Source organism: Capricornis sumatraensis, chromosome 4 (genome assembly GCF_032405125.1).
Source record: "Capricornis sumatraensis isolate serow.1 chromosome 4, serow.2, whole genome shotgun sequence".
Taxonomy (NCBI): Eukaryota; Metazoa; Chordata; class Mammalia; order Artiodactyla; family Bovidae; genus Capricornis; species Capricornis sumatraensis.
This window is the reverse complement of record NC_091072.1, coordinates 12,142,629-12,170,545: the sequence shown is the minus strand read 5'-3', so window position 1 is coordinate 12,170,545 and position 27,917 is coordinate 12,142,629. Positions and strand designations below refer to the sequence as shown.

Genomic DNA, 27,917 nt, shown 5'->3' with positions numbered 1-27,917 from the left:
GAGTGAGGGTTGTGAAGGATGGTGGCTCTCATTTTGTCAACTTTCTCTACTGTTTGTATTTTTTGGTGGTCATGCATTAGTTTTCTAATCAAAGAAAAACAGTACTGGTGTGTGTTTTTTATTTTTTTTCAGGGGGCAGGCTGTTTGTGTTGAGATTTGGAGATTACACCTACGATTTGGGAGTTAGGGGTTAAGCATCCATTCAGTTTAAGTATAAAATTTCCAGTAACACTAAAATACCATTTCCTTTTAGAGTAAAGAAAGAGATGTGTTCTTAGTAAAGGAACACCCTGATCCAGGGAGTAAGGACCCAGAAGAAGATTACCCCAAGTTTGGCCTTCTGGATCAGGTACGTTAATCGGCTTCACAGGCCCCCGTTTGATTTTTAAGCCATGGGGACAGAGAGAATCAGGCTGTGTTTACATTTGTGTATTTACCACTTACAAATGCCCATGACCCGGTGGGCTCCAAATAAATGGTTCTTATTCCATGTGAAAGAAAGAGCATTCACCTTAAACTGGGAGACCAGTGTGTTAGTTGCAGCTCTTCCTTAAAATGTTATGACTTGACACATACCATTTTTATCTTTTTAAACTTCCGTTTCCTCTCTTGTAACACAAATACGCCATTCCAAGTCATTTCTGATTTTCTTTCCACCTCAGATTTCAGAGATTCAGATTTCTGTCTTTTCTTGTAAAACGTGGAGCTCTGGCCACATTGGGCCTGGATTCCCATAGGGAGGTCTGCCCTTGGTCTTCTACCACCCCTCCCCATTCCCCCTCCACCACCCCCAGCCTGGCTCAGCCTGATTCTGAAAGCACTTCCATCCTCATCCTTGGCTGCCTCACACATGTGACTTGCTGATCCCTGAAGCATCTAAGTTTGGGACCTCTGCAGGCTTCAGAGTCTAGGTTGCCATTCTATTAGAATTTCTTCTGTTTTTTCTCCTTTTTTTTTTTTTTTTGAGCATTGCCAGGCTGGTTTGATTAGGTAGCCACCCTCTATAATTGAATATTTTCCCTCTAGGATCTTAGTAACATCGGTCCTGCTTATGACAACCAAAAGCAGAGTAGTGCCGTGTCTACCAGCGGGAATCTAAATGGTAAGTGTTTAAATATCTCATGGGTGAAATGTCTGTACGCTATTCAATCCACATGTGCCTAGAATTGGGCAGTCTCTGGACTGATTCTTGACTAGATATTTACTAAGATGCTTTAAAGTCCAAATCTCAATTTTTAGGGGCTAACTGTGGATTTGAGCAATGATAGTAGAGGAGAAATTTTTGTTACATTACACCACAGTTTGGTCTTAAGTGAAACATTTAACATAAAACGAGGTACAATTTTAAGGTCAGATTTACTGAGTTTATATTCGACTCCCCATCTGTATCTTCATAACTAACACTTAATTTAGGTTCACGTGCTTTGCACTCAAATTTTCCTTAATTCTACTGTTTTTTAACTTCCTACCCATCTTCTAATTTTTCTTGCCCTAAATCTTCAGCATATGCACATGACACCATTTCTGTGTTGACCACCCACTGTAGCATGTTTTTCTGTCTAACCCGTCTAAGAGCAGGACAGCCCTTTGCTACTAATGGCAACAAATTGAAAGCAGATATAATGGGGAGGTAGCCAGCTCTTCATCTGACATATGGTGTCCCTACCTTCTCTTCTGGAGTGATAGGGTCTTAAATATGTAACCATTTCCACTGTTACTAATATAACTAAGTGTGCTGTTCATCTCTTTACATTATTTTTCTCCCTTCTGTTAAAATTTGACAAATACACGGTGCCACTTCTGTTCTTACAGGTGGAGCCTCTTTGGGAGGTGAATTCCTCCTCTGTCTTCTTTCAGCCTCTCAGACTTAAGTATTTTGTGGTTTGGAAAATGCTTTTTGCTGAGTTGTGATAGAAGCTGAAACTGAGTTAAGATTGTAAAGCCTTGTGGAGTTGGTGGCAGTAGCACTTGATATGAAACAGTAGTTCCGGTTTAATGTTAGTAATTGGAAGCTTGTACGTTGTCATATTCTGCCTGACATGGCCAGCAGTCCTCTTTAGTGTTGCTTGATTTTTTCAACGTGGATCTAAAACTTGTCTCAAAATAATTGAAATGCAGTGCCAATAAAACCTTAACAGTTTTTTTGAATAAGGTAACAAACTATAGAGATGTTGATATTTTAACAGTTCAACATTAAGCCTTTTATGAGGACAGGACGACACCAGATATGTTCATAAAAGGAAGTTCAGCATAAATCTGGTCCTGTCTGTGCAGAATATGACCTGCCTTCAAAGTCTTGATCCTCTTTTTATTGCAGCAGAACTGCTGATAATTTCCAAGCTTGCCCCAAATTAAGATATAGTACTTCATGCAGTTGTTACATAAAGGTGTTTTCCTACAGTTCAGGGATGTTTCCTGGGAGTTGGACAAATAAACTAATTGAGAGGAATGACAACTGGACAAAAATTTCAAAGCACCTATTTCAGAAGTGCCCAAGGTAGTATTCCTTGTGGCTTTTAGTATGTAGCTCGTTTCTTTTTTTATTTACAAATTCTCTATCTGTATTTTCTCTTAATTCCACAAGCCAGATTCGTCAAACCTAAATTTGATGCGTTGGCACAATTTTAATAATTGTAAAGATTGCTGACTAAATTTAAAGCTGCCTTTCCTGCTTGTGTCATGAACAACCACACCAGATGCCTAGAAGCACTGAAGAGAAACACCTTTTTAGTATTTCTGGTTTTTGTTTCCATGTTTGATGTACTTCTGTTTTGCTGGAAGTTCAAGTTCAGCGCTTTAGCAGATCCTGTGCCTCTCTCATGTTTATGGACTATGCTGTGTGTAGTTCATGCAAGCGAGCATCCCTTCAGTGAGGATGTTCTCCTTATGGATGTTTGTATTGATTTGAGTGGGAAAAAACTACCCACGCAGTTACTTCTAGCTGTGGGTGTCTGCCGTCTGAGTGAGTGAAAATGCATTTGTGTCTCATCCTTGGAAAATGTTCCCGGAGCTGCAGTTCATTTAGGAAGCGAGGGGCACAGCTGTAACCCAGGAGTCATTAGTGCTGGGTTCACTGGAGCTGCTGCCAGAACGCAGCGTTCTGGGCTGGGAGCCACCCAGCAGACTCAGGCGAACCAGGGTGAAGTCCCATATGCTTCCGGGCAGGAAATCCTGTGGTGTCACACAAATGCACGCTGGGAGTGTTCGTCCCTGGGGAGCTGTCCCCTGTCACAGCTCACTGAAGGTGATCTGCCTTCTCTTCAAAGGCGGCATTGCAGCAGGAAGCAGTGGGAAAGGCAGAGGAGCCAAGCGCAAACAGCAGGACGGCAGCACCGCGGGGACCACCAAGAAGGCCCGGAGGTGAACACCCCCTGCCCGCCCCTTACCACGTCAGAGGGCTGCAGAGCCCCTCAGCGAGGCAAGAGATCAGCTGTCTGCAGGCACAAGCCTGCCCCTTGTTCTCAAATCTTAAACAGTTTGAGGGGTCAAATAGCCCCAGACTAGGCGCCCTGTTTGGGGAACTTGTTTCTAAACGAAACAACCCCAGGGAAGCACCCTGTGATGATTGACCTGGGTGTGAAGTTCCGCTAAGGCATCTTGAGAAGGGATAGATGGACCAGAGGCAGTGAAAGAAACCAATATTGAATGTCAGCTCTTTTACAGTAAACTTTCTGCCTGTCCCCTGATAGCTCTTCCCTTCACTTTGTTCAGTACTGGGGTGACGAAATCCAGGTCATTTCTTATTCAGACTGGAAACAGGTAGTGGGTGTTCATATCTCTGAGTTTCTGTTCATTAGTCACAGTAATAAACATGCTGAAGGAAACCGCCCTTGTTCCTCTGCGCCCTGTCTCCCCTGGCTTAGTTGCATACCAAGATAAAGTAGTTTTCATTTCCCCATCTTGCCTGCAGAGGGCAGAATGATCTATTTGAATAAGGAAAAACATTTGAAGTTGCCGGTGTTCCAGTTGAAACCGAATACAGCAGAGGCCTGTCTAACAGAATTGAAGGCACGTGAGCCAGAGGAGGGGGTTGTAGTTTCTTGATTTTATTTTTTCCTTTCTGCAGTGACCCTTTGTTTTCTGCTCAGCGTCTTCCCCCTCACGGCTACCCCTTGGAACACCCGTTTAACAAAGATGGCTATCGCTATATTCTAGCTGAGCCCGATCCCCACGCCCCTGACCCTGAGAAGCTCGAACTCGACTGCTGGGCAGGAAAACCGATTCCGGGAGACCTCTACAGAGCCTGCTTATATGAACGGGTTTTGTTAGCCCTCCATGATCGAGGTGGGTAAGCTGTTAATGTTTGTGCTGGGCCCTGTGTTGCTCAGAACTACTATCGTCAGCTCTGTCCTGTCTAGAATTAGACAGACATGCCAATCTAATCCTCACCCCATCTCTAACTAGACTCAGCCAGAATGCAAGAAGTCATTTCCTTCTTTGTCTGTCCTTATAAGCTCTAGCCATTTATATACAGAATATGTTTTTTAAAATTTTCTATTTTGAACTAAATTTAACTTACAGTAAAGTTGCAAAAATAATAGAATTTCCATATTGAAAGTGAAAGTGTTCGTCGCTCAGTCGTGTCCAACTTTTTGTGACCCCATGGACCATATAGCCTGCCAGGCTCCTCTGTCAATGGAATTTTCCAGTCAGGAATACTGGAGCAGGTTGCCGTTTCCTTCTCCAGGGGGTCTCCCTGACCCAGGGATTGAACCTGCTTCTCCCGCGTTGCAGACAGATTCTTTACTGTCTGAACCACCAGGCTGCAGGACACAAAGTACTAGAACTTTCATATATCTGTCATCAAAGTTCTCCTAATGGTGAGATCTCACACAGCCACAGTACAGTTATCAAAACCAGGAGATGGGACTTCCTTGGAGGTCCAGTGGTTACGAATCTGAGTTTCCACTGCAGGGGGCGAAGCTTCCATCCTTGGCTGCTCAGTGCAGCCAGAAAAACAACAAACCCAGGAGATTAACATTAGTAAATACTATGAATGAAGCTAAAGACTTTATAAATTTCACCAGTGTTCTGCTAATGCCTCTTTCTAGGATCTGCATTGCGTTTAATGATTTCTTCATAGTCCCTTGCAGTGTTAACCAACTGCTTTTTGAGTGTTCCTCACTGAGGGTCTGTCTGACTCTTTTTTCGTGATTAGACTGTGGTTGTACACTCGTGTAAGAACAGTGCACACACAGATCCTTCCCACTACATCCTCTCTGTAGGCTCGTGAGGTCAGTGTGTCTTGTTATCGGTTGTGTGGACACAGTCATTTGGTTAAGGTGGTTTCTGCTGGCTCTCTCTACTCTCTTTCCCTTGGTAGTTAATAGATATCTTAGGGAAAGATCCTTCGGGGTTATACAAATACCCTGTTTCTCTAAAGTTTTGCCCACTAATTTTAGCATCCATTTGTGGATCTTGTTGTTAATGTGGTGTTTGCCTAACTGTTTGCTATTTCTTCCTTTCTCTATTTAATTATTTAATTGGTTATTTGTATCAGTGTGGACTTAACACATATTTATTTATTTTGTAGGCTATATTTTATTTTGTCATTCAAATTATTCCAGCTTTGGTCATTAGAAGCTTCTTTAGGTTGGTTCCTGTGGGGGTTTTGTGTTTTTTTTGGAAGTGTAATTGACTTAGAATATTAGTTTCAGGTTTATAACATAGTGTTTCAGTATTCTTATAGATGATGCTCACAGTTATTACAAAGCAATGGCCATGTTGCCTGATGCTGTGCAGTATATTCTCATAGCCTGTTGGGTTACACATGGTGATTTGTGCCCGTTGGTCCTCTGCCTGTATCTTGCCCGTCCCCGCTTCCTGCATGCACCTCTTGAAACCACTAGTATGTTCTATCTGTGAATCTTTTTCTTGTTTCACACATTCATTAGGTGTTTTAGATTCCACATATAAGTGATAACAGAATACTTGTCTTTCTCTGACTTATTTCGCTGAGCAAAATGCCCTCCGGGTCCATTTAACATTGTTGCCAATGGAATCTCTTGTGTCCTGTTGATAAGCCCCCATCATTTATTTTCCCTTACTTACTGGCGTCACAAGTTGGTTCTGGTTCATGTCACATTTTCCATGCTGCAGGCCAAGTATCAGCTTCTTCTCCAGGGAGCTCAGATTCCTTTGCTTGGGGAAGCAGCCTCAGAAGTGAAGATGTGAGCGTTCAGTATGCTCGCCATTACTGGGTGGTATTCCGGGCTCCCTCAGTGGACCCAGGTGGAAAATACGTGTCTGCGTCTTAACCAACACACACATACATGCCTGTACCGAGTTTACTCTGCCACTTTGGATTTTAATCAAACACTGTAGGGTCTGCAGCCATAAAATTAAAAGACGCTTGCTCTTTGGAAGGAAAGCTGTGACAAACCTAAACAGTGTATTAAAAATCAGAGGCATCCCTTTGCTGACAAAGCTCCGTATAGTCAAAACTATGGTTTTTCTAGTAGTCATGTATGGATCTGAGCGTTAGACTATAAAGAAAGCTGAGCACTGAAGAATTGATGCTTTTGAACTGTGGTACTGGAGGAGACTTTGCGAGTTCCTTGGACTGCAAGGAGATCAAAACCAGTCAATCCTAAAGGAAATCAGTCCTGAGTATTCATTGGAAGCACTCATGCTAAAGCTGAAGCTCCAGTACTTTAGCCATGTGATGTGAAGAGCTAACTCATTGGAAAAGATCCTGATGCTGGGAAAAATTGAGGAGAAAGGAATGACAGAAGACCAGATGGTTGGATGGCATCATCGACTCAATGGACATGAGTCTGAGCAAACTCCTGGAGATAGTGAAGGACAGGGAAGCCTGGTGTGCTGCAGTCTCTGGGGTCGCAGAGTCAGACATGACTGAGAGATTAAACAACCACCATAGAGTCGTTCCAGCCTCCCACCTTTCTGTGTGTGTAACTTCTTTGTGGAGCAGTGAGAAACCTGACTCTAATTATCTACAGCACATTTTCCTACTTATTCATGTCGAATGTGCACACAAGGTGGTTTGAGAATTACAGACCACTGTAGGAAGCATTCACTAACGAGATTACAGTGTGTATGGACAGCTCTTTTGGTCTTGGCCTTGCAGTATCCCACGTGGATAGCGTTAACTTAGATTAGTTCTTTTCTTCCCCGCCTCCTTCATCGTGGTCACGACTTTCGTTTGTGATACAGGTAGGCTTATTCGTTAGTGTTGGTATGCCATGTGGGGTTCTCTTACATGTTGGGGGGGGGTGTGTGTGCAGGGTACATGTAACACTACTGGGGCTCTGAGAGTTACTGCTGTTCACTGAGGTTTGCTCAGTGTCACTCCCTCCTCAGCCCTGCTCCCCGTTCTCATTTCTTCCTTTTCCCCCACTGCTTTCCCACCCACCCTCTGCACTTAGCCAGGCTCTTAAGTTTCTAGTTCATCCTGGCTGTTTTTTCTGCTCAGGTGAGCACACACATGTATTTCCTTTGCTCCTTGTTTTTTTGTACATGAAAGGCAGCATACTGTAGGGAGTCTTGCATTTTGCTTCATGCAGTTACTCCAGACTATTTCAAAGAGCTCGTCCACTTTTTTTTTTTTTTAAGCTTTATGATATGCCATTACGTGGATGTACATGGTGTATTCAGCCACTCTGAATATGGGCACTTAGGTTGTTGCTAGGATTTTGGATTGACAGAAAAGCAGTGGATAGCTTTGGGGGGTGTGTGTGTGTGTGTGTATTATTGGTGGTGTATTTTCCAAGGTAGAATTCTAGAAGTGGAATTGCTGAACCAAAATACATATATATGTGGTTTTGTAAAATATTGCCAAGTTTCCCTTCAAAAGGTCTTGCTCGTTTGCATTTCCACCAGCAATGTAGAGAATGTTTGTTTCCATGTAACCTCACAAACAGAAGGTTTCCTGGGTATTAATTTTGGCCCATCTGAGAGGTGAGAAGTGGAGTCTCAGGATTTTGTGTTTCTTTGAACATTATTTGCTTGTTTGAGTGGTTACCTTGTGAATTAGGGTTGTGTTGTTTTATTTCCCCTGTTTCTGTTGGGAGTTTGATATTTTGTCCCTTCACATGTTAGGGATGTTAGCTAGCCCTTTGTCTGTGGTATATGTTATAAACATTTTCTCCCTATTTGTCAGTTGTCTTTTGACTTTGTATATGGCTTTTTTGAAATGTGAAACTTTTTTAACGTATAATAGTTCTTTTAATGGCATAATTTATTCACTTACTAGAATAGCATTCTTATCCTTTAGAATGTGAAAGTGAGTTTAAAGAAACTACTTTTAGACAGGTGCACTTCATGAATTTTTTTTTGCTGTGTTTCTGGAGTATTAATGCAAATTCCAGATAGCATATTATTTCACCCATAAATATCTCAGTATTTATCTCCAACAAGGATTTTTTAAAAACATAACCACTATGACATTATGTTACCTAATGAAGGTGAATAATAATTTCTTAATTATTCCATACTCAGTTCACATTTCCATGGTTGTTTAAAATATGCCTCTTTCAGTTGTTTCTTTTAATTAAATCTGAACACATCCGTATAGTTATTTCGTTAGGAAGCCATTCATTCTTTCTTTCTTTCTTTTTAAATTTTCTAATTTTTTCAAAATTTATTTATTTGTTGGCCGTGCTGGGTCTTTGTTGTTGTGCGAAGGCTCCTCATTACAGTGGCCTCTCGTCCTGAAGCCTGGGCTGCCGAGCACGCAGGCTTCGGTAGTTGTGGTGCACAGGCTTAGCTGCTCCGAGCATGTGGGATCCGCCTGGACCAGGGATCGAATCCCTGTCCTTGGCATTTGCAGGCAGATTCTTAACCCATGGACCATCAGGGAAGTCCTCTTCATTATTTTTTGCTGCTGCTGCTAAGTCGCTTCAGTCATGTCTGACTCTGTGCGACTCCAGAGACGGCAGCCCACCAGACTTCCCCGTCCCTGGGATTCTCCAGGCAAGAGTACTGGAGTGGGTTGCCATTTCCTTCTCCAATGCATGAAAGTGAAAAGTGAAAGTGAAGTTGCTCAGTCGTGTCCGACTCCTAGCGACCCCGTGGACTGTAGCCTACCAGGCTCCTCTGTCCATGGGATTTTCCAGGCAAGAGTACTGGAGTGGGTTGCCATTGCCTTCTCCCATTATTTCTTGAATTGATGCTAAAAGCTGTAACTCTTATACTGATGGTTGTCAATCAAAAGTGAAGGAGACGTAGTGAAATCACTTGGACATAATCCCTTGGTGTAATGAACCGTTGTAGGATTGACTCCTGGATCACGATAAACTGTGGAAAATTCTGAAAGAAATGGGGATACCAGACCACCTAACCTGCCTCCTGAGAAATCTGTATGCAGGTCAGGAAGCAACAGTTAGAACTGAATATGGAACAACAGACTGGTTCCAAATAGGAAAAGGTGTATGTCAGGGCTGTATATTGTCACACTGCTTATTTAACTTCTATGCAGAGTACATCATAAGAAACGCTGGACTGGAAGAAACACAAGCTGGAATCAAGATGGCCGGGAGAAATATCAATAACCTCAGATACGCAGATGACACCACCCGTATGGCAGAAAGTGAAGAGGAGCTAAAAAGGCTCTTGATGAAAGTGAAAGAGGAGAGTGAAAAAGTTGGCTTAAAGCTCAACATTCAGAAAACGAAGATCATGGCATCCAGTCCCATCACTTCATGGGAAATAGATGGGGAAATAGTGTCAGACTTTATTTTTTTGGGCTCCAAAATCACCGCAGATGGTGACTGCAGCCATGAAATTAAAAGACGCTTACTCCTTGGAAGAAAAGTTAAGACCAATCTAGATAGCATATTCAAAAGCAGAGACATTACTTTGCCGACTAAGTTCCATCTAGTCAAGGCTATGGTTTTTCCAGTAGTCATGTATGGATGTGAGAGTTGGACTGTGAAGAAGGCTGAGCGCCGAAGAATTGATGCTTTTGAACTGTGGTGTTGGAGAAGACTCTTGAGAGTCCCTTGAACTGCAAGGAGATCCAACCAGTCCATTCTGAAGGAGATCAACCCTGGGATTTCTTTGGAGGGAATGATGCTAAAGCTGAAACTCCAGTACTTTGGCCACCTCATGCAAAGAGTTGACTCATTGGAAAAGACTCTGATGCTGGGAGGGATTGGGGGCAGTAGGAGAAGGGGATGACAGGATGAGATGGCTGGATGGCATCACGGACTCGATGGACATGAGTCTGAGTGAACTCTGGGAGATGGTGATGGACAGGGAGGCCTGGCGTGCTGCGATTCATGGGGTCGCAAAGAGTCGGACACGACTGAGCGACTGAACTGAACTGAACTGAATGACAAGCATACTTTGAGAGTAGGGAAGGGCCAGATAAGTGACGTCCGGGTTTAAGCAGTGATCCTTGTCTTGTTTCACTCTTAGCTGTAATTCTGGAGGGGAGAAGAGGGGAGACCATTGGCCCTTAGCAGTGACTTGTTAGAACTTAGTGCATAGGAGAGTAGTGGCTCCTGCTGCTTGTACTGAGCCTTTTAAAACTTAACCATCTGTATAGTATCTTTTAAACTTTATTTTGAAGTTATCTCAGATTTGTTTATTATTTTTTAAAGAAAGTAAAAGTGTTAGTCACTCAGTCGTGTCCAACTCTTGCAACCCCATGGACTGTAGCCCACCAGGCTTCTCTCTCCATGGAATTCTCCAGGCAAGAATACTGGAGTGGGTTGCCATTGCCTTCTCCAGGGGATCTTCCCGACCCAGGGGTCAAACCTGGATCTTTTGCATTGCAAGCAGATTCTTTATGATCTGAGCCACCAGGAGAGCCAAATTATTACTTTTTAAAAAAAATTATCTATGTATTTATTTGGCTGTGTCAGGTCTTAGCTGTGGTGTGCTGGGTCCTCACTGCAGCGCCCGTGGGCTTAGTTGCTTCGTGGCGAGTGGGATCTTAGTTCCCTGACCAGGGATGGCACCTGCATCCCCTGCATCGCAAGGCAGATTCCCAACCCCTGGACTACCAAGCAAGTCCCCTCGGATTTATTTCTTAAGAAAGTTGTAAGAACTGTAGGAAACTTGTTTTTTTTGTTTTCCTAAACTGCATGAGAGTAAGTTGCCATGATGTCCTTTCAACCACTGAGAAGTTTATTTTGTGTTTCTTACAGACAGGACGTTCTCTTTGTGTTATCTAGTGCTGCACAGTGAATCACCATAAAACCTAGCAGTCTAAAACTACCAGTGTCCATCAGCCCACAGTTTCTGAGGTTCAGGAATCTGGGAGCAGCTTAGCTGTGTGGCCTGGCTCAGGGAAACTCAGGAGGTTGTCATCAGGCTCCTAGCTGGGGCTGACAAGTCTCTTTCCAAGACGGCTCAAACACCCAGCTTTGACGGGACGCCCTCAGATCCTCACTTGTGGTCCTTTCCATAGAGTACTAATTTGTCCTCATCCTTGGAAGCTATGGAGAATTCCATGGACGGTATCGTCTGTGGGGTCACAAAGAGTTGGACACAACTGATCGACTTTCCCTTTCACTGGAAGCTAACTTCTCCCAGAGCAGGTGATCAGGGATCCATAATGCGTTTGACCCATCTTAAAGTCGGACAGTCAACTCCAACTTCATTTTATTTGGAAATCGCCACTAAATTCATTCCACACTCAAGGGGAGAGAAATTAGACTCCATCCCTTGACAGCAAGAATATCAAAGAGCTAATAGTTATTTTTTAAACTTACATTCCTACAGAACCAGTACACAGCCACCAAAGGCAGAAAGCTAGCATCTGATCGCTGCCATCCGATCCTCAGACTCTGGGCAGGTTTCTCCAGATGATCTAGTGTGTCCATCATAGCAAAAGCATCCAGTAGAAAACAATTTGCTGCATTGAGTTGTTGTGATTCTTAATTCTGCTTCAGCCTGGAACAGTTTCTTCACCTCTCCTAGACTTTGACACTTCTGAAAATGAAGAGACCAGTTGTTCTACAGAGTATCCCTCAGTTTAGTTTCATCTGGTTCCTCGTGATCCAAGTTCTGCATTCTCGACAAGAGTATCACAGAAATGATCGCGCATACTGCGTCCTGTCAGTATGGTCCTTGTAATGTGGTCATAGATGGTGTTCACACTTGAGGGAGCTGAGTGCAGGACATGGGAGGATTCTACTATTTTTGAAAGCTTGAAATTGTTTCAAATAAAATGTCTTCTAAATCCTGATGATTTAGTCACACATCAGGATCTAAACACAGTTGTATTTTAGGGAATAGACAGTATAATCACTTTCACCTGCCATCTTAAATAATCATATATAATAACAAGTGGCTGCTTGACAGCTTTTTTCCTTTTTCTTTCTTTCTGTGCCTTCATCTGTATCTTGAAGTTTTTAATTCCTAAACGAATATTTCAAATTCCTGACTTGATATTTGTGATTTTTAGTTTTGCTTGACTGGAGGGTAAGAGACTTTGTGTTTTTGCGGCTATTTTCTCCAGGTATTTCGAGTAAGTTGCCGGCTTTCTTTCCATCTCTATCACTGTAGCTCCCCAGTTAAAGATCTCCGATGACCGGCTGACTGTGGTCGGCGAGAAGGGCTACTCTATGGTTCGGGCTTCTCATGGGGTTCGGAAAGGTGCCTGGTACTTTGAAATCACAGTGGATGAGATGCCACCAGACACTGCCGCCAGACTGGGCTGGTCCCAGCCGTTAGGTAAGCCGGGGCTGTGATATGGACACAGCGACAGGTGGAGAGGTGTCCACCGTCTGGCTGGTCTTCATGACTTTGGGGCTTATTGGATTGTGGGCATAATGTTCAATTCCTGAGGGTTTAGGTAGGTTGAAGTTCCTAGGAATATTTTTATAATTCACTGCTTGTGAGAAATAGTTTGTTAGCAGTTTGACAAAATTGGTAAAAAAAAATTAAAAAGGAGTAGAATCTTTTCTTTTAGCAGGCCAGAGTTGACTTGCAGTCCTGACTTGCTGTGTATGTTTTTATTGGAACAGGTAACCTTCAGGCTCCCTTAGGTTATGATAAATTTAGTTATTCTTGGCGGAGCAAAAAGGGAACCAAATTCCACCAGTCCATTGGCAAACACTACTCTTCTGGCTACGGACAGGGAGACGTCCTGGGGTTTTATATCAATCTTCCCGAAGATACAGAGACAGCCAAGTCACTGCCCGATACCTACAAAGATAAGGTGAGTCTGTCCTCCTGAGAGATTCCTGGGTTTGAAGACCAGTGGCAGCCAATACCTGCAGCTGCATGTTCTCTTGATGCTTATCTTTCCCAATATTTCATTTTTGAAATTTTAAGACATAACACATTTCAAAGAATTTAAAAGGCGTCCAAATACCCAATGCGTAGATTCTGCCGTTATCCTGTATTATCCAAGGACTTTCCCTGGTGGTCCCATGGGTAAGAATCCACTTTGAAGTACGGGTTACGGGGTTTGATCCCTGGTTGGGGAACTGGGATCCCACATGCTGCAGAGCAACCCAGCCCGTGCTCTGCCACAAAGATCCCATGTGCCACAACTAAGAACTGATGCAGCCAAATAAATATATAAAAACCGTGTTATCTGTTCATTCCTCTGCCAGCCTGGTCACCCATTAATCCATGTTTTTTTAACCCCCACCAAGTAACCTCTGCCAAGTACTTCAGGGAGCTTCACTTGTGGTTCAGCTGGTAAAGAATCCACCTGCAATGTGGGAGACCTGGGTTCGATTCATGGGTTGGGAAGATCCCCTGGAGAAGGGAAAGGCTACCCACTCCAGTATTCTTGCCTGGAGAATCCCTTGGACAGAGGAGTCTTAGTAAGGGCTTTTTATGAAGATGTTTAAAAAGTGTGTGCCATCTGGTAATTCTTAAGATGCACATGTTTCAAAGTATAACAAAGCTGACTCTGCAGAGATAGTAAATTTTGTTCAAAACACAAAGACTCATGCTATTTATGTGAATCTGGCCCCCTTTTTTTTTTCATGCTGTAGCTGCTGCTTCACTGTTCCTTTTCTCTCTCTCGGTTTCCAAGGCTTTAATAAAGTTCAAGAGTTATTTGTATTTTGAAGAAAAAGACTTTGTGGATAAAGCAGAGAAGAGCCTAAAGCAGACTCCTCACAGTGAGGTGAGTCGTGGTCATTAAATGTCAGAAGTAGAAGAGTTTGTTCCCTGGGCCCAAGCCCCTTGTTATGAAAGTGAGGGAACTGAGGCCCACGGCGCAGTGGAGTGATTGCTGCTGCTACCACAACAGCAGGGCCGACACTCTCTCCTGCCTGCTGTGTTTGGTTCTTCCTGGGGTGCCTGCTGCTGCGAGAAGGCTGACCTAGGTTCTCGGAGAAAAGGATATAAAACAGCAGCTGAATAAGGAACATCTGCAGGCAGTCAAGGAAGCAAGCCAGAGATAGTGGTCCTTTATCAAAGCAGGGAGCAAGGGCAGAGGGGCGGACCCTGGAGTAGGACATGCTGGCCTCGGTATGTGACCCGGGGCAACAGGAGCTCTGATGGCTTGTTCAGTGTCTTCCAGAACTTTCCCCACGTCCCTTCTCCAGGGTTGTTGGGAATATGTTTTTCCCAAGTTACAGCACGATCAAAGAAGGGCTGGTGGATCTGGACCAACCACAAGGACCATAAATAGAAGGGGAAGGGGTGGAAGAAAAGTCCTGAGCTGGGGACATTCCTTCATAAAAATGCTGTGAAGCCACCTGTGATTAACAGCAATAGAAGCAAGTGTGGGAGAATACACTTAGGATTCTGGTTGTTTTAGGGGAAAGTAGTGAAGGCACGCAGTTAATTGAGCCAGAAAATACAGCCAGGTGGAACATAGCTGTTCCTGGGAAGAAGAGAGAGAGAAAGGTACTTCAGAAAAAGCAGCTTTGTCTGAAGTCCCTCTCAGGTGGTTAAGAGAGAAAATTCAGGATAGTTTCAAGAAAGAACGGACAAAGAAAGGAGAATTCCAGGACCTTGACAGAAGATCTCGCAAGTGCAGAAGGGAGGACCTGAGGCAAGGAAAGGGGACAAATAAATAAGCTTAAAAGGGTGTCACTCCAAAGGGCCAGTGGAAGACCAGCTACTTTTTATAAATATAATGAGTAACAGAAAGTGGAACTATTTGGTGTAAGTAGCATAGGAATTCAGAAACAGATAAGTGTGAGCACTTGCTACAACAATGTGTGTAGATAGGCAGTGAGAAAACCTAAGATACTGCATAGTAAGTGTCAGCTATTGCTGTTAGATGAGCTATGCTACTCCTTGAATTCCTTAGACGTGTTGCCTGCAAACCACTAGTAAAGTGCCCTCCAGCAGAGTTCATTTTAGTGTGTTCTTTTTTGAAATTCTGAAGTAAAACCATGGTTTTTGTTTCAGATAATTTTTTATAAAAATGGTGTCAATCAAGGTGTGGCTTACAAAGACATTTTTGAAGGGGTTTACTTTCCAGCCATCTCCCTGTACAAGAGCTGCACGGTACGTACCCTCTGTTCATCCTGCGAACACAGCTCGAGAGAGATGGGTGAGCCTTTGTGGTCAGAGAGCCATGAGTTGGGTTCTAGAAGGACATGTGAAAGGCCTAGGAGTGAGCAGGCAGCGTATCCCTCCTGTTTGTTCCAGAAACAGTTGGGCGCTTTAGGAAGTGTTTGCTTGGATAGATAAAGATCACTTGGCTACTGTGCTCCACACCTTTCCTCTGGACGTTGCTGCATGGTCTGTGTTGTTCAGTGTAAAGGATATAAGGTGTGTACATGCATAAATCAATTTGCTGTTATGTGTCATGATAACCTACCATCATTAGTACCTATTGCTTATATTGATTTTTTTTTAATATGATCCAGCATGAAGGAGACTGTCATTAGAGCCAGTTTGAAAAAATTTTGTAAAGGCAATGCCTGGAAGTTTCCATGTCCTTTTACCTGTCGGTAACCACTGCTGAAGTCATATAAGGGAATCTTTAGGTTATAAACAGAAGTCAGCAAAGTCTATTTACCTAATTCTTGATGCCTTGACCACTTCGAGCAATTATTAATGTATACTGGAGAAAGGAATGGCAATCCACTCCAGTACTATTGCCTGGAGAATCCCATGGACAGAGGAGCCTGGTAGGCTACAGTCCATGGGGTCGCAAAGAGTCGGACATGACTGAGCAACTTCACTCACTCACTCACTTCACCCTTTGTTCCAGTTGTACCCTGAATATCACAGCTACATTTAAAAGCCTCCCTTGTCATGCTGAGGTTTTCACTAGTTTCTTCTCTTTCTTCATGTCTGCCTGGATTGAATTTGTCCCAGGTCTCCATAAACTTTGGACCATGCTTCAAGTACCCTCCAAAGGATCTCACGTACCGCCCTGTGAGTACCACTGAACCCGCCTGCGAGCATCCTCGTCTCTGTTACTTCCTGCCACCGCTGCTCTCGTCTCACCTCACTGTCTGTCCCTTGTTCCCCCGCAGATGAGTGACATGGGCTGGGGCGCCGTGGTGGAGCACACTCTGGCCGATGTCTTGTATCACGTGGAGACGGAAGTGGATGGGAGGCGGAGCCCCCCGTGGGAGCCCTGACCAAGTCCTTTTCTCTTTGCAGACACAGACTTTCTGGGGAATTGTATGAGGGGGGTGTTGTTTTTGTTTTCTAACTGTTGCAAGTTTTCCCGAAGATCCCACAGAACAGGGCCTCTGCTGTAGTAAGTTGAAGGTCGAGTGGGACTGGGAGAGATCCCTGCCCTTCATTACTCGCCCTTCCAGGATGGCTTTCCCTGTGCACACCAGACTGCAACAGCTGCCGCCCTGGGATCCCAGAAGCGCCCCGTGCAAAGGGCTGTACCACACACTCCACCCACCAGCTGAGACGTGCTGCTTCCTGTGTTTTCAGAGGACAGGGGTCGTCTCGTCCAGTAGCTAACTTATTTAGAGACATTTCCTTCTGTGGGCATTGCCTGCCTCCCACCTGGTTCCCAGGAAGCAGTGGGCCCATTTCTGAGAAGAGCTGGAATCCACGACTACATTCCAAAGCAGTCTAAAAATGCTTTCCTTTTGGTGTGGGTGTGCTTTTAATTTTGAGATGAACTTTTGAACACTGGGATCTCTGAAACTACTAGGTCCGTAGGACTGTCATTGTGAAAGGCACTTGCTTGCAGCTTTAACAGTGAGAAGCTCTTCCCAAATAAAACTTGTCTTCAAATGTGTGTAGCACTTTGCTTCCCTTTCAGGTTGGGGTCCACGTGCTGACTGTTGGAAAAGTGGGCGCCTTAAGGAGCCAGCATTGGCGAAGAGGCAGGTTTCTGTCTCCGCCCCGCCAGCTCAGCCCAGTCTGCCCTGTGAAACCAGACCCTCGAAAGCAGACGGAACTTCACAGGGTGCATGGTCTCCCTCCAGCTCTTCCCTTTGAACTTGGCTGTTGATCTGTGTGGATTGTCTTCTTGCCTTGCTTCCCTTCCTTTGTAATAGCTGATGATTAAAGGGCAGGTTTCAAGGACTCCTCTGGTGGCCTGGTGGCCACGACTCCAAGCTCCCAAGGCAGGGGGCCCAGGTTCGATCCCTGGTTAGGGAACTAGAGCTCACCTACCCCAACTATAAGATTCTGTCTGCCTTAAGATCCTATGTGCCGCAGTGAAGACCTGGCACAGCCAAGTAAATGTTTAAAAGAGAGCGGGGGGGAGGGGGGAGTTTTCAGAAGACTAAAAATTGAAATGTAAGGATGAGCCTTTCCCCTGGGGCCCGCGTGTGTTTCCTTATCTTCACTGCACCCACCCCCCGTCGTTTTTGTTGGGGGCCACACCACAGCTTGCAGAACTTCCCCGACCAGGGATTGGACCTGTGCCCCTGCAGTGGCAGCGCGGAGTCCTGACCACTGGAGCGCCAGGGACGCCCCCTCTCTCTTTTAATCAGTGGCAGGGCAGTCCTCCCAGGATTGCTGCAGACTCCCCTGCATGTAACTTCCTACCTAGGTTAGTAGGTAGGGTGGTTCACCAAAAGGCCAGTAATACGTTGCCAAGGATCACCATATATTATGGCTGTTTAAGAAATTAACCAAATTTCAAGCGACTATTTGTATCAACGCAGAAGCTTTGATTATTTGTCTCTTAATGAATCACTGAGGTTCTTTGTTTTTGTCATTCTACCTCCTAACAGGAAACCCAACAGAATCAGGCTGAGTTCTGTTCATTGATGGTGGGTCTTACAGAGCAGAAGTGGTTTTAAAGCTTCTGGAGCAACGGAGGGTGAAGAACTCTGAGTAAATGAGGGTGGTGGTGTTTAGAGGAAGCTGGGGGTACATTTTTTGTAATGTAAGTGACCACTTAAATGACATGAAAAGAAGTTGTGCACCTCTCTTCTATTTAAATGATGAAGTCAGGGTTTTGTACATTGCACTTTCATAAATTGGAGGTTATGGAAATAATGGCTTTACCTGTTTATGCATCGTATTGTGTGCATGTGTGACAGGGTTCATTTGAAGGGCTCCAGGAATACCCACTTTTCATACTGTTCTGTATAAAACGGTCTCTGTAAGCAGGTCGTCACTGACAACTCATTTTATTCCAATGAAAAACAAGTGAGAAAAGATCTCCCCAGGCCCCTTAAAGACACAGTAGCATAGTTTGAAAAAGGCAAACATGGTGTGTGTTGAAAGCCCATTTCTTCACTGTCAGTCTGTTCTCTCGAAACCAGAGCATGTGTTGCTGTACACACCTTTCAACAAGCAACCCTTTCTCTTAGCTGGGAGTGGAGAATTCTGTTCTTGAAATACTTCACTGTTATTCCTTCTCTGAAGCTTCCAGGCTGGAGAAACATAATTTCATCTATGCCAAAAATAGACTACTAAGAAACAGAATAAATATTAATAAATACCTGTATCAGTTGTACAGTCTCAATGCCTCAATAAATACCAGCATTTCTGTTACTGGTAATTTGTTTAATTAGCTAGCATGACATTCCACATGGAATAAATCATCAATGCTGTTATCACTGGAATGGAAACACTACAAGTGGTAATGGTTGGGTTTTCATCCTGTATGTGTATTTTAGCCAGATAACCCCATCTCAGCTTAGATGTTTAGTGCAATTCTCAGACCTTGGAAAGGGATTTTGCTCTCATGCTATCACACCTTCTTCTAGCCGTCTCCTCCAAGATAGTAAGACGTTGAAGCAGAGAAATTGCAGCCCCGAGTCAAGCTAAGAGGACAGAATAGACTCCAGACTAAAGATTCAGTTGCTGTTTCAGATCTAAACAAGCAACTAATGGGAAAGTAGTAAAATTTGCTTTTTGATTTTCTCAGTGATACCATTCAGTCATTCGCTTTTGATTCTGTCCTTAGGTAAATAAAAATCTTCAGTCAAAATCATCTTCCAATGCCCATTAATCAGCTATCAGCTATAGAGTTCTTTTAAGAACTGATTTAGTCTTGTGTGTATTGTCCAAATTAAATTTTTATGAAAGATTCTGGTAACAGATCCTACATAATTGAAAGACTTAAGTCCCCTGGAGTTTTTCCTTTGAATGAAGAGATTTAGTTTAATTAAAATCTTTATCCACAGCTCCTTTAGTATGAGCTTGCCATTTACTATCATGGATTTTTAAAGAGTAGAATTTTAAATTGGGTACAGACTAACAAAGTTTTTATGTTAGTTACAATTCTTTATTCTGACTCCTGTCATGGAAGAAGTGCGGGAATCAATCTGATAGTTCTGTATTTTTTCCATTCTAGAAGCCATCTGCTGTGGGAGTTGCTTCCTCTTTGGTACAGCTACCCACCCACTTGGTAGAGGAGCAGAGGGTTGCGGGAGGCCCTGTGTAAGACCACTGTCTGCACACATTGCCCGCAGACCTCTTGACCTTCTCAAGCTTGACAACCTGATCCTTGTGTTTGCACCCTCTGCACCCTGCATTCCTTAACTGGTAGCATTTTCAAGATATTTTTAGCTAGACGCTGTCAGGACCCAAGAAAAAAGTTTCACAAATCAGTGAGTGAAGTTCGAAGAGCGTTGTCCCCATTCTCTTGGTACTAAAATGCTACTGTAGTAGCTGAGCTGTAGTATCTTGATGAAAATGCACCACCACCCTGTCCCACCATCCTCAGCTGAGATCTTTAACAGACTTGGAGGCTTCCAGCAAGGGACCTCCTCGTGAGCCCTCAAACCCATTCAGCTGGGAGCCGGTGGAGCCGCAGGCTGGCCTTCAACACCTGGCTTCAAGAGCCGGGCAGGACTCCAGGCGCTTGCGCAGGTGATTGGCAAAATCCACTTGGGTCTGCGAGAGGACCTGATTGATGATGGTCTTCGGCAGCCATCCCTAGAGTCAAAGAAGAATTTGGCCGTCTTGTGACTGGCATCCCTTCCTAGACACCACCAATCCCTGTCACACACCTGATGCGGTGCCTGGACTCGGTCCTGCAGCCCAGTTGGGAGGCACACCCTCCTGGTTGTTCGGGGTCAGGGGCTGAGAGACTGGATTACTGCCCTGCTGTCAGGACCAAGTCAGAAGCACGGGATTGTCCAGACAGGTTTCAGCCCTGTCTTCCCTACAGTGTGACCCTGAGCTAGCTACCATAACCTTTGGGGGCCTAAGTTTCCTTCTTTGGAAAATAACTACCGAGTTGAAATTGGATATGAAAAGTAAGAGGAAGCCCTGGCAGGCTTCTGAGATGATGGAATAGCAGGCCATCACTCGTTTGTTCCCACTGCAGCGGTCCACTTCTCTCAGAATGGAGGAGGGTTCTTCATATTGTGGGCTGTTATGGGAGGGCTGTGTTAGTTGCACAGTGGTGTCCTACTCTTTGCAGACTCATGGACTGGAGCCCACCAGACTCCTCTGTCCATGGGATTCTCCAGGCAAGAATACTGGAGTGGGTTGACATTCCCTTCTCCAGGGGATCTTCCCCACCCAGGGACTGAATCCAGGTCTCCCACATTGCAGGTGGATTCTGTAACATCTGAGCCACCAGGGAAGCTGGTGGGAGGGGTAAGAGCCTACTTTTCTCACCATCCCCTTGGCCTCCTCCTGTGCCCCTTACCTTGAGGTCAATGCTGAGCAGCCAGGTGAGTTTGGTCCTTGAGGGACTTCCAGCCAGGGGGCGGAGCACCATGCAGGTGGGGCCATGCTCAGCTCTGCCAGGTGAAGACATCAGGTCAAGAGGACAAGCCCAAGTTCTTGAATGCTGGCTAGTTATATTACCCACATTCCTCATGGACCTCATCTTTTTAAGTCTCATCGGAGAAGTGCTATTTGCCAAGGGTGAGATTTAACAGTTGACAGGGTCACCAGCTCGTCAGAACAAATGCCAGTTGGAGGCTGGAGGCCTGCAGAGCCTCTCAGTTGGGATAACGGGGAGGCCGGGAAAGGGTCCAGGGTGGTGCTGGGGGCCCCAGGAAACTCCGATAGCAACTGTGTTCTAAGTGGTACGGACTCTGTTTTCATCAACATTACAGTCGGACATGAGCATACCAGCTAAACCTCAGCCCTACCTCTAGTTTTAGAAAATTACTAAGGTTCTTAAACTTGCTGGGAGGGTCAGGGCGACCTGGCTATAGAAGTGTGGCCCATCTCTGCCTTCCTCCCCTGCTATGGAAAATAAGATGGAGGGTAGGAACCAAGGGTTGGATCCTTGAAGCCGGGGATTCATCACACACTTGGCAGGCACGTGTCCCCAGGCTGTGTTAGAAAAGGGAGCTTTGGGGCTTCCCTGGCGGTCCAGTGGCTAAGACTCTATGTTCTCAGTCCAGGGGGCCTGGGTTCGATCCCTGGTCAGGGAATTAGATCCCATGTGCTGCAACTAAGACCCAGCCCAGCCAAATAAATTAATGGGAGCTTTGGGGGCTGCTGCCAGTATTACCTGATGACACCCTTCTGCTGGGGCATCTCCTCATAGAGTGTGGCCGTGCCAGCCAGCATGCACATGGAGCCCCGGCGCTTGGTACAGCGCACGCTTACGAAGTCTCGGGGACCCACGAGGTTTCCTGCCGCCTCTGCAGCCAACTCGTGAGTGATGATCGTGTCTTTTCCAATCTTCTGCAGGACCTACCAGGCCACAGGGAACCAGGGACTCAGCCAGGTAGGGGGAGAGGCGCAACTCCCAGCTCGCCGCCGCCCCCTTCCGACTGCTGCAGCTGCCCTTCCAACCAGCTCTCCCCACCTTGATCTCCTTGACACTGGGGTTCCACTCGCCCATGGCCTCCATGCGCTCCACAAGCTCTTCATAAAGCCTCTCCATGGGCTGGTCCACCACCACCTCCAACCGGAACACCTTGCCCACGTCAGGGATCACTTTACTCAGCACCTCGTCCCCATTGGCCTGTCGGTGAGGAGAGAGGAGACCCAGGGAAATGTTAGAGGAAAAATATTCCCAGCGTAGGACACAGACAGCCAGGGGAACTCTAGGCTGAACCCAAGGAAGCCTGGAACCGTCTTTGATAAAGGCAGAGGAGGTCCTGTTTCCTGCCACCAGCCTGGTACATGTGCTGAGGACTGGAGAGGTAATCTGCCTGTCCCCTGGGCCCTTTTTCCTTGAGGATCAATGTATTTTCTTAAACACTGACATGTATTTATTTATCCAGATAAAAATCAGAATTATTTTGTAAAATTTTCAACAAACCTGCGTTGGGTTTTTGATTGAGATTAACTTGGAAAAAATGAACGTTTCACTGCAGAGTCTCCCCACATCTAGGGGTAAATGTTGACAGGGGTGGGTAGGTCCACCTGAGAAGGCCGTTACTTGACTTCAGAAGCTCAAAGATCCTGAGAGAGAGATTCATTTGGGAGTGAAGAAAGTGGTCTGCAACCAGCTAATTTCACACAGGTTTTTTTTTTCCCCTCATTTTACACCAGAAGGATGCATGGCCAGAGAAGGTCGGCGAGATGCCCCAGGACCCTTAGCAAGAGCAATGCTGGGCCCAGGTCCCAGATTTCCTGACTCCCAAACTCGTAGTCTATTAAAGAACCTGGAGAAGGAAAGACCTCGCCTGAACTTTGGCCAGTGGGCGGCTTGTGAACTGGCTGCAGAAATAGAGCCAATTCTTGGTAGAGCCATCGGCCTTTGACCTGCACCTTGTTCCCAGTGAAAGGGCAGTGCTCGGGAGCGGGGCACACCAGAGGGCCTTACTGCTGCTGCTGCTGATGCTAAGTCACTTCAGTCGTGTCCGACTCTGTGCAACCCCATAGATGACAGCCCACCAGGCTCCCCTGTCCCTGGGATTCTACAGGCAAGAACACTGGAGTGGGTTGCCATTTCCTTCTCCAGTGCATGAAAGTGAAAGTCAAAGTGAAGTCGCTCAGTCATGTCTGACTCTTAGTGACCCCATGGACTGCAGACTACCAGGCTCCTCCATCCATGGGATTTACCAGGTAAGAGTACTGGAGTGGGGTGCCATTGCCTTCTCCCCAGAGGGCCTTGGCCCCCTGTATTCCAGACCAGCCCTGTCACAGGTGAACCCAGGTCACACATGCAAGGTCAACCAGGAGGTGGGCTTAGGGTGCTTCAGTCCTGGCACTTCTGACCAGGGGATGAGGCCTCTCCTGACCCTAGAGTCCCCACTTCATGGTCTGAATGGGTGTACAGTGCATCCTGGAGGGGAGCTAAGAACACGGTGACAGCTTTTCTCAAACGCAAATCTCTAGAACATCTTTGATTGGGGACGGGAGTATCTGGGGGTATATTCTTGGGAAACAAGAATTCACACTGCTTACTGGGGCTTCCCTGGTAAAGGAAGTGCAGGAGACATGGGTTCGATCCCTGGTTTGGGAAAATCCCACATGCTAGGGGGCAACCAAGCCCATGCACCAAAACTATTGAGCCTGCTGCTCTACAGCCCAGTAGCTGCAACTACTGAAGCTCGCTCGCCCTAGAGTCTGTGCTCTGCAGTGAGAGACGCCACGGCAGTGGGAAGCCCTTATACCGCAACTAGAGAACAACCCCTGCTCATTGCAACTAGAGAAAACGAGGAGCTGCTCCCAGCAATGAAGACCAAGGGCAGCGAAATTAAAAAGGAAAAAAACACAAAACTGCTTGCTGCCCAGTGACTGCTGCTCGAGGCTGGACTTCTGAGAGGAACAGAGACTGCAGCTGGCCTTGAGAATGGCACGGTAACAGCGAGGAGCTGTGGGTTCCTCCGTGGCCCCCTTACCTGCCGGCTCTCCTTCTTCCAGCCCTCCTGGTCTTTGAGGATGCCCAGGGCCCTCTGCATGGCCTCCTCTCCCTGCTGGATATAGGCAAGCTCTTGGTCGCTGTAGAGAGAGTCTTCCAGCTGAGAACCTGGATGCAAAGCCAAGGAGACACTGAACTTCTAGCCTCCCGCCAGTTTCACCCTTTGCATCCCCTAAGAGCCCAGACCAAAGTCACAGGGTCCCAGCTGTCAGGTTGAGTTAGACACAGAGGTCTGGCTGTGAACAATGCCATTCCCATAGAGGGAGTGAGGACGGTGGGGGGGGGGATGGGGTCTGGGGGACCACAGACACACACGCAATGCTTGCACCCGGGAGCCCCCTGCCACTGGCAGATGCCCAGAAACCTCAGCTCTTACCTAAGAGAGAGCCGCGACGCCGAACCTGGTTAATCCACGCAGCTGGAGCTGGGCCCCCTAGGGCCCTCCGGTTCAGCTCCTGGCCGATGGCCAGCACAGCCTGCTGCCGCAGCCCTGCCAGAAACAGGGAAATCATTGCTTAGGAGCAGGAAAGCCTCTTAGAGATGGACCCTTCCACCCTTCCTCTCATCACAGAGGAGGAAGCTGGCCTGGAGGGAAAGTGATTTGATCAGGAAGGATTCCCAGAGGGATGACTCCAGGGCCCAGAAAACTGCCTTCTGTCTCACTGGCCCCACCTGAAGGTGGGGGCCATACCCAGGCTGGCTGAAGTTGCCCAACCAAAACATTCCACTGTTACAGACACCCTGTCCCCTGAGGTCTGAGAATAACTGCTCCGTGTGCCTGCAGGGGACTTGCTGATTTAGGGAGAACGGTCCCATGCCGGTGCAGGTCTTCCAAGGGCAGCTTCTATCTAAACAGTAGCCAGTGGAGCCCAGTGTAATTGGAAAGTGTAATTGGAAAAAAATCTAATTGGACTCATTTAGATTGCTCTGTGGTCCCTTGAGGGGATTGACTCAAATGACCCTGGGTCCTGCAGGCACTGATTTCCACCTCCCGACTGTATGATGCTGATAAAGAGGCCCCCTGTGCTCTCGTCCTACTCCTCTTTATTTTTCTTCTCTCTCTCCCCCACCCATCCGCTCTCAGGTTTGCCAACATGGGGACCTGGAGTCTGGGCTCCCCCCCGCCACTGTAAGCCAGGATTTCCCTGGCACCCTTGGTACCCATTCTGCTGCTGCTGCTGCTGCTAAGTCGCATCAGTCATGTCCGACTCTGTGCGACCCCAGAGACGGCAGCCCACCAGGCTCCCCCATCCCTGGGATTCTCCAGGCAAGAACACTGGAGTGGGTTGCCATTTCCTTCTCCAATGCATGAAAGTGAAAAGTGAAAGTGACGTCGCTCAGTCATGTCCAACTCTTAGCGACCTCATGGACTGCCGCCTACGAGGCTCCTCTGTCCACGGGATTTCCCAGGCAAGAGTACTGGAGTGGGGTGCCATTGCCTTCTCCTGGTACCCACCCTAGAGGAAGGCAAAGTCAGGTAGAAGCCAAGATGGCTTGGAGCCCTGCAGGGGATGCCAGGGATGACTGAGCCTGGAAGGCATCTTCGTGTCCAGCTCAATTCTTCAGTGAAGGAGTATTGCGGGGCCGTTGAGGTGCAGAAGGTGAGAGGCTTGCCCAGGCTGCCTCAATGAGAGGCACAGCTGGGGCCAGATCCTGAGAGGCCTGCCCCCGAGGTGTGCCCTTTCCCCACTAGACACTGCTGAGCCCCTGGCCGCCCAGATGGGGTCCCAGGAACTCACCCTTCATGCTGCGCACGTGTCTATAGGAGCTCCCAGCACACAGCTTAAACGTCGCGAGGAGCATCTTTCCTGGCAGTAGGGGCAGGTGTGGAGTCCGGCGGGGATGCTGAGGGCGCCTGCCGTGGCCTCTGGTCCCGGAGGATGGCTGCTCCTGTGCTTCCTCAGCCTGTCAGGGTTGTGGCCTCGGGCCCTGCAGCTGCAGCCAGATGGTGTGTTTCTGCGCCTTAAATACCTCCAGCTGAAGGCTGTGTTTCATCATCGGGAGATAAAAAAGCAATCACTCAGCATGGAGAGGAAGGCACCAAGGATAGAGAGATTGCCTCACTAGGAGCCTTTGGCCATTTGCGGGGAGCTGGGGTGGAGAGGGAGGGCACAGAAAGGGGAAGGGAGGTTGGTCCTGACCCCGGGGTGGAGAGAGGGGAGAGAAAAGGCAGAAGCAGTGGTCAAGGCAATTTAGAAAAAAAGTGCGCACATGTGACATTGGTTGGCCAGCAGCCTGCTGTTTAGAGTGCGGCTCTGCAGCTGACCCCCTTCTCAGAAACTCCAGGTTTAGCAGGTCCAGAATTGAGGCTGTGAAAGCCGCATTTTAAGAAACAATTCCAAAGTGATTGCCATGAACGTATTCTATGAACTGTACTCTAGGCTTTGAGAAACTCTGCCCTGGTAGAGTGCTCAGGGCGTCTGCGGGGAGCTGGCAGAGGCAATCCCACCCCAGTTCTACATGAATCAAGTCATTGCCCCTGTGGTCACTGACCTATAGCAGTCATGAAAAGAAATTAGGAATAAGATAAGGATGAGGCAATTTGTGTTCTGAGAAACAGGGAAAAATAGTCCTTTGATAATTATCAATATTATCATGTTTTGTTTTTTGGCTGCACTGTGCAAAAAACAGGCGAAATGAGTCCTTAGAGAGTTAACAATATTATCATTTTTTTTGGCTGCACCACGCGTCATGTGGAATCAGTTCACCATCCAGGGATCGAACCCCTGCCCCCTTCATTGGGAGCACAGTCTTAGCCCCTGGACCACCAGGGAAGCCTCAATATTATAACATTATCAAGAGAAATTTTTTACGAGTTTGGGTTCTTACATCTTCTCATACTAAAATCATGAACAGAGAAACCCATTGCTGGTGACTAGGAGCAAACTTCTACCAAATTGTGCGCTTGAGTGTCGGTACCCCTCTCACCTAAATCCCACATACCCCGACCTCCCCAGGCCCTCAGCCACTTCAGAGCGGTTCCTCAGCGATTTCTAAGAGGCCGTATCCCAGGGTCAAGTCTTCAGGAAGCCCCCAAATAAAGCGGAAACTCCCAGGTCTCCGGTTGTGCTTTTTTTGGTTTTTCAGTCAAAAGCTTTGGTGACCGTGAAGGAGCACAGAGATGGCTTCTCTCCTTGGCCTGAACTCGGTGAGGATCTGGAGCCTTGAAAGTACATGCCTGTCCTCAGCCAGTCCAGAAAAACTGGGGTAAGTTTCTCCTGGTTCTTAGATCTTCTGGTTTTTGGTTGATACTGCTGAGTTTTATCTGGTGGTGTGTAACGGGTATCTGGTCCCCAGTTGAGAGATACTGGGAGAGTTCCTCCCCCCAAACTCTGCCTCCCAGAAAGACCCTGGGATCTGTTTAGTTGAAAGACACTATATCCAGCTGTTGAAAGAATGGTCTGGAGTGAATGAGGTTGGCCTAATGTCTTTTCTCAGTTAGGCTAAACAAAGGGTGTCAGAAAGCCAACCTCTAACACTCCAGCCAGATTCATGTAAAATACATAAGGAACTTACTCTTTTAGGTACTTATTTAATTGGGAACTGAAGGAAATGTCACCCTGAAAATCGTCAAAACGGAACTCTTCCTTTTTTTTTTATTATTCATTCATTTATCTTATTATTTAGATTCTACATATAAATCTTTGTCTTTGTCTGTCTAAATTATTTCACTTAGCTTAATACTTCCAGGTCCATCCATGTGGTTGTGAAAGTTTATTCTTTTTTATGGTTGAGTAGCAGTCCACATCTTTCTTCATTCATTTGTTGATAGGCATTTAAGTTGCTTCCATATCTTAGCTGTCGTACATAATGCTGCTTAGGAACATGCAGGCACATGTTATTTTTTGAGTTAGTGTTTTTGTTT

At 46.3% G+C, this 27,917-nt stretch overlaps 2 protein-coding genes across 3 annotated transcripts in view; one reads left to right on the top strand and one right to left on the bottom strand.

The window, feature by feature from the left end:
* Positions 1 to 18,728, top strand: part of ASH2L (ASH2 like, histone lysine methyltransferase complex subunit) — a 30,195-nt gene extending 11,467 nt beyond the window's left edge. Inside the window, exons 7-16 of the mRNA XM_068972138.1 lie at positions 254 to 349; positions 1,027 to 1,102; positions 3,267 to 3,360; positions 4,067 to 4,284; positions 12,475 to 12,642; positions 12,936 to 13,129; positions 13,961 to 14,053; positions 15,292 to 15,390; positions 16,210 to 16,269; positions 16,371 to 18,728. Coding sequence (XP_068828239.1) covers positions 254 to 349; positions 1,027 to 1,102; positions 3,267 to 3,360; positions 4,067 to 4,284; positions 12,475 to 12,642; positions 12,936 to 13,129; positions 13,961 to 14,053; positions 15,292 to 15,390; positions 16,210 to 16,269; positions 16,371 to 16,478 — 1,206 coding nt within the window. The 3' untranslated portion in view covers positions 16,479 to 18,728. The remainder of the gene's footprint in view (positions 1 to 253; positions 350 to 1,026; positions 1,103 to 3,266; positions 3,361 to 4,066; positions 4,285 to 12,474; positions 12,643 to 12,935; positions 13,130 to 13,960; positions 14,054 to 15,291; positions 15,391 to 16,209; positions 16,270 to 16,370) is intronic.
* On the bottom strand, positions 18,466 to 25,964 carry STAR (steroidogenic acute regulatory protein). Of its 2 annotated transcripts, XM_068972140.1 has the most exons (7): positions 25,792 to 25,964; positions 24,429 to 24,542; positions 24,033 to 24,160; positions 22,046 to 22,204; positions 21,746 to 21,930; positions 20,927 to 21,020; positions 18,466 to 20,205 (listed from the first exon to the last, which is right to left on the bottom strand). In XM_068972140.1, the coding sequence occupies exons 1-7, from the start codon at positions 25,853 to 25,855 to the stop codon at positions 20,092 to 20,094; spliced, it is 858 nt and encodes a 285-aa protein (XP_068828241.1). In that variant the 5' UTR covers positions 25,856 to 25,964; the 3' UTR covers positions 18,466 to 20,091. The 2 variants fall into 2 exon arrangements, with proteins under 2 accessions (XP_068828241.1, XP_068828240.1); XM_068972139.1 differs by lacking the exon at positions 18,466 to 20,205 and having other exon boundaries at positions 20,235 to 21,020.
* Positions 25,965 to 27,917: the final 1,953 nt, after the last annotated feature.